General features: G+C 50.9%; 1 protein-coding gene across 1 annotated transcript; it reads right to left on the minus strand.

Moving 5' to 3' along the window:
- Positions 1–288: 288 nt before the first annotated feature.
- Positions 289–3,770, minus strand: LOC125527614 (phospholipase D alpha 2-like). The gene is made up of 3 exons (XM_048692127.1): positions 3,561–3,770; positions 1,065–3,000; positions 289–985 (listed from the first exon to the last, which is right to left on the minus strand). Exons 1-3 carry the CDS (start codon positions 3,666–3,668, stop codon positions 549–551), a joined length of 2,481 nt encoding a protein of 826 aa, XP_048548084.1. The 5' UTR covers positions 3,669–3,770; the 3' UTR covers positions 289–548.
- Between the last annotated feature and the right edge of the window lie 1,541 nt (positions 3,771–5,311).

Here is a 5,311-nt window from a genome sequence, read left to right on the forward strand (position 1 = left end):
AAATGCTTACAGAGTAATATTGATATGTGCTTCTGTAAGATATATACTAGTACTATGTCGGCATGTTGTATTTGTAGCGAAAATAATCAGTCTCCATCGCACAAACTCTGACTCAAAACCCTAGCTAAATGGTACTCTGACTCAAAACACGACATCAACAGCTGAACATAAATGGTATTCCCGCCGATCCAAAATAAGTGTCGAGGTTTTAGTTAATATTTGAACTAAAACCACGACACGACACTTTGGTTCGGAGGGAGTAGAATCAAGCTGTTGGCCAGAGCTATATATGAGAGCTTGAGAGAGTGTTTTCTCATTATTTCTTCCTCCATTTATTCATGAAAGGGAAAGCGTGTGAACTGCCTGCTCGCGGTACAAAGGCATGGCTCGCACAAAACGCGGTTCATGCTAACAAACTAGCTAACAGAAAATGGGAAATAGTTTTAGGAAAACAGTAACTAAATCCTAGGAGTAACTAAGAAAGCTGACGTGCCAGAATTAATCAAACACCACTACTAGCTAGGAGCAGCTAGCAAACCTGGCTCCATCTATGTGCTCATGAAATAATCGTCATGTCCAGTTGGCTTACCAAGGACGCGAGCCTGAGTGTCAGGGAAGAATTCGAATCCCGGTATCATCCAGGTCGTGCCGGCCTTGCTTACGGCGACGGGGTAGGTGAGAAGGTGGCCTGGGAGGTCGCTCGTAAGCTCGTCGCCGACATAGAGGTTCCAGTACTCATCGGCCATCTTGTTGACCCTCCGCACGCATTCTACGCTCCCCGGGCGGAGGAAGTCGTCGTGCGTCTTGCCGAGGTGCTCATACCAGAGCGACATCCGGAAGCCATGGACGTGTCCTTTGGCGAGCTCAGTACCGGTGTTGATGCGGTGCGGCTGGTACGCGCCAATTGCAATCTCGGTGTCCCTGTTCCCCGCCATGGACCGCTCATTGAGGTTGGCAGATCCGACAATGATGTACTCGTCATCAACTGAACAAGACGAGACGTGCATATTAGTTAGCGATCAAGCAATGCAAGCACACAATAACAGAGGGGAGATATTACGTACCTATCATCATCTTGGAGTGAACGTAGATCATGAACCGGCGTGCATTCTGCGCCTTGGCATAGTCCGTCCCGTCCTCTGGGCTTTTCGCAGGCTGGTACTCGCCGCCCTCTGGGTTCCTCGCCTCGCGGTTCCCTAAGCAGAAGAAGGTAAGGTAGTCCCTGGGATCGGCGTCTATGTTCTTGGCCTGCAGCGCAGCGGCGATGTCGTTGTACATCATGGACATGGTCCTCCTCTGGTTGTCCAGCATCGCCTGCCTGTACATATGCGTAGGGTAGCCTTCCGACCACATGGGGACCACGACGTAGACCGCGAAGCGCTCACCGGCCTCGATCTTCCTCACGATCTTGAGAGACAGCTCTCTGGGGATCGTGTGATTCGCCTGGACTGCCGCCGGATCTATGCCGACGCCGGACTTCCACTGGAAGGAACTGCCGATGAAGTACTGGTTCTCGATGTAGATGAAGCTCTTTGCGGCACGTATGGCATGGATGTAGGCGTCCTGGATGCTCCTCTCGAACACATGGTGCTTGTCCTGGACGAGGCCGGCCTCGTAGGTAGCCTCCATGGAGTCGGGGAAGCCCACGGTGGCCATGTTGTCGATGGACCGGAACAGCTGCACACTCCACGCCTCCTGGTCGCCGGGGAGTGTCACTGGCAATGAGGACGGTGCGACCTTGCCCTCGATGGCTACAAGGTCGACCAGGTGCTCCTTGTCACCGCCTTGTATCCTCCATCGTTGCTCGAAGTTGTGGAGCACGTCCCATGCCACAGGGCCCTCGACCTTGGCGTGGATGTCGTGCCATGGCTCCCTGGGCCCGCCCTTCTCGAGCGTCGCACCCTCGTCCCTGAAGTTGGTTTGGTTGAAGTCCTTGCTGTGCGCCTGCCCCGTGCCCAGCGTCCTGAACAGGGAGTGGGACTGCGTGTCGTAGCGTCCATAGCTCACGTCGAGGCCGCCGAGGAAGCTGACGATCTGGCGGCGCCCGTCCGACAACGACGACGAAGGCAGCTCCTGGTCGACGACGATTGCCTTCTGGTGGTGGCTGCAAAAGATGGAGTCGGTAGGTCTCTTGGCGTCGAAGATGTAGCCTCTGAGGTACATGTTCCTCGGGCAGAGGACGCACTGCACGCGGCTGCCGCGGAAGTACTTTTCCGTCAGCTCATCCCTCGTGTCCAAGAGGCCGGCTTCATACACGCCTTCGATGGAGGAGACGTCGTTCCACACCAGCAGGAGCACGTGCACGCCCTCGCTGGCCTTGCGCTTCAGGAGCTCGCCGAGGGTTTCCTGCTGCTCCCCGTCCCGCACCAGCGTGATGTGGGGGAACACCGACCAGCCGGTGATGTACACCAGATGCCGTGCATTGCTGATGGCGTCGTACAGGTCTTCCCAGCAGTGCCCAGGCTTGTAGAGCCCGCCGCCGTCGAGCTGGATCTTGGGGTCGAACTCCTCAGACGCGTGCGCGTCCTGGTACAGGGTGACCTTGCACCCCGTCCTCTGCGAAAAGAAGGTATGGGGCACCTTGGCGCCGCCAACGCCGACACCGCCGCCCCACGCCAGGCCTTGGTCAGCGACATCGCGGAAGTTGATCTGCACCTGTATCTTGGGCCCATCCCAGAGCTTCTTCCTGTTGGCGCCAAGGACGTCGAACCAGCGGTCGATCGTGTCGTCGCTGTTGAGGAGCTCCAGAGCGGGCAGGTAGGCGCTGCCGAGGACTGTGTCATCGGCGAGGCCGAGCTGCTCGATCATGACCGAGATGACGACGTCGGCGGCGTGGTGGGCGCAGTAGGCGCGGAGCGGCTCGTTCCATCGCGCGATTCCCGTTGAAGGGACGGCTATGGTACGCGTCCGGGCGACGCATGCACTGCCGAGGTAGATGGCCGCGTACACCCGCGGCAGGCCCTTGCCCAAACCCGTCGTCTCCTGGACACCTTGCACAATCTACGTACGGGAATAGCTTTTAGTTAAGTCGATAATTCAGAGTGTAAGGTAGACCATAGTTTTAAATAGCTAGTTATGTCATTCAGCGATGACTCTGTCAAAAACTATAGCAAAGCTAGCTAAAGCCCATTTAGCATTTCTAAAATAATAATAATAAATGAAAAAATATGCATGCAATCATGCATCACATGTGATATATCCCATATACTTGACATATAAATGTTCACACTAAAACATTCGAGCACTGATAAGGCATCCTAATTCAATAACCAAGTTTTGCATCAATATATATAACAAGAAGGTAGAATGAGATAGAAATTTGGGCCGCTGCGACGTGACTTTCGAAAAGCCTAGAAAGTTTTAGTCCAATAGCAACTTATAGCGCTGCTAAATGACTCCAGATTTAGTACTACAGCAGAAAATAGCAAGTTTTAGCAGCATTTTCGATTTATCACTAAAAATGTAAAGCTTTAACGGGAGGGCTCTTTAATTAGTGACACTATAGCGAAGCTAACTTTGGTGTAAAATGAAAAGACCAACAAGACATCCAGCTGACGTACATTGCCGAGGAAACTGGGGACGATGCCGGTGTGGCGGGAGCGATCCTGGATGTTGTCGGCCCCCACGATGGTAGCATTGATGGTGCCATGGAGCCGCAGATTCGCCATTGCTTGCTAGCTCCTTGGATTGCTAAGGAGAACGGGAATGGAGGATGTGGTGGTGAGTGGTGACCGGTGGGCAAGCTGCTTCACTTGGATGATGTCACAAGGTGTTGCTAGGCAGTGCATTTATAGCAGAAGATTGAGAGATGGAGGCTAAGTTCATCCATTCTTGCTTCAGATAAGACCAGCAGCGTCCACAAGGAGGTGCACTATTCAAATTACCAAGCGCCCAATTGGCAAAGTGATTTGTATGTTAATCATGTGTCAGTGCCACTTGGCCAATTGGTTCGTTGGTTAATGATGTGCCACGGCCAGTTGCCTCAGTCGATTCTAGGCAGTGCATTCAACGGATCCTATCCAAATTACCAATTGGCCAATTGGAAGTGTTGCTAAGCGTTGCGCACAGGTCCAACGAGAAAGATGCTTCAAAACGTGCGTGTGGACTGAGAGCTGGAGGCTAAGTTCATCGATTCTTGCTTTCAGATCCGCCGCGTCCACAAGGATCGAGGTGCAGCTGTGGATCCTATTCAAATCACCTAGCGCCAAATTAGCCAAGTGATTTATAGGTTAATCCATCATGTGCCACTTGCATGGCTAGATGCCATTCACATAACCTAGCACCCACGAATTGGTCTATAGGTTAATCATGTGCCACTTCCTCAGTCGCATGTGCTAAACCGAACCGTGCGGAAAGCCCAATCTTGACGCTAGCTACATCCTTATCCGACTTGTTACAAATAAAATAGTCTTTAACATGCTTGTTTGGCTGTTACTTTTTCGTACACATGGAAATCATTGGAAACAAGCACCATCGAAATATTATTAATGCATGAGAAGTCCAATATTATTATTTTCACCTTAATAATAGACATATTTAGCTTTTAATGACATAAGTCATACTACGTGGTGCCGTCAATCTAGTTGACCAGATCCATCAATGAGATGGGCATTCATAATTTTACTACGCATGTGATTACGAGCTGCAAAACCAGTTTGCTAGGACTTTGGTAACCTAGATTTGCTTCGCACGCACATATTCTGCACCTTGCTTCAAGTGTAAACTGAGAGCTGGAGGCTAAGGTAAATAACTCTTACTTCAGATCTGCAGTGTCCATAAGGAGGTGCAGCCTTGGATCCTATTCAAACTACCTACCGCCCAATTGGCCAATTCATTTTATGCTAATAAAAAGCTGAAACCATCCAGGACTAGCCCTTCGAGGAAAAATTTTATAGAAGAAACTCTAAACACAATGGGTCAGTCCGTGACTCGAAGCAGGGTGGGCGAGATAGCTCTGTGCTATCCTAGCCAATAGGGTGACACCCTGTTCTTGTTTTTGTGCTAATCATGTCCCACTTAGCAAGTTGCCTCAATCACATCTGCTGCAATGGTCTGTGTATAAAGCATGTCCCATCTTAGAGCAACTCTAGCAACTCTAGCAGATCATCTGCAATGGTCTGTGTGTAAAGCATGTCCCATCTTGAAGCTACATCTTAGGATTTTTTTTCTTTTTGAGATTCAGAGTAGAAAAATTACTCTGCTGAAACTACAAATTCAGATATCATAAGCGGGTGGAGGCAGTCCGGTGCGTCCGCAATCCTCTCCTGGTCTTCCGAATTCCTGGTGAATGCTACAAGCCCATGAGAAAGGG

Source organism: Triticum urartu, unplaced genomic scaffold (assembly GCF_003073215.2).
Source record: "Triticum urartu cultivar G1812 unplaced genomic scaffold, Tu2.1 TuUngrouped_contig_4286, whole genome shotgun sequence".
In the NCBI taxonomy this organism is placed as follows: domain Eukaryota; kingdom Viridiplantae; phylum Streptophyta; class Magnoliopsida; order Poales; family Poaceae; genus Triticum; species Triticum urartu.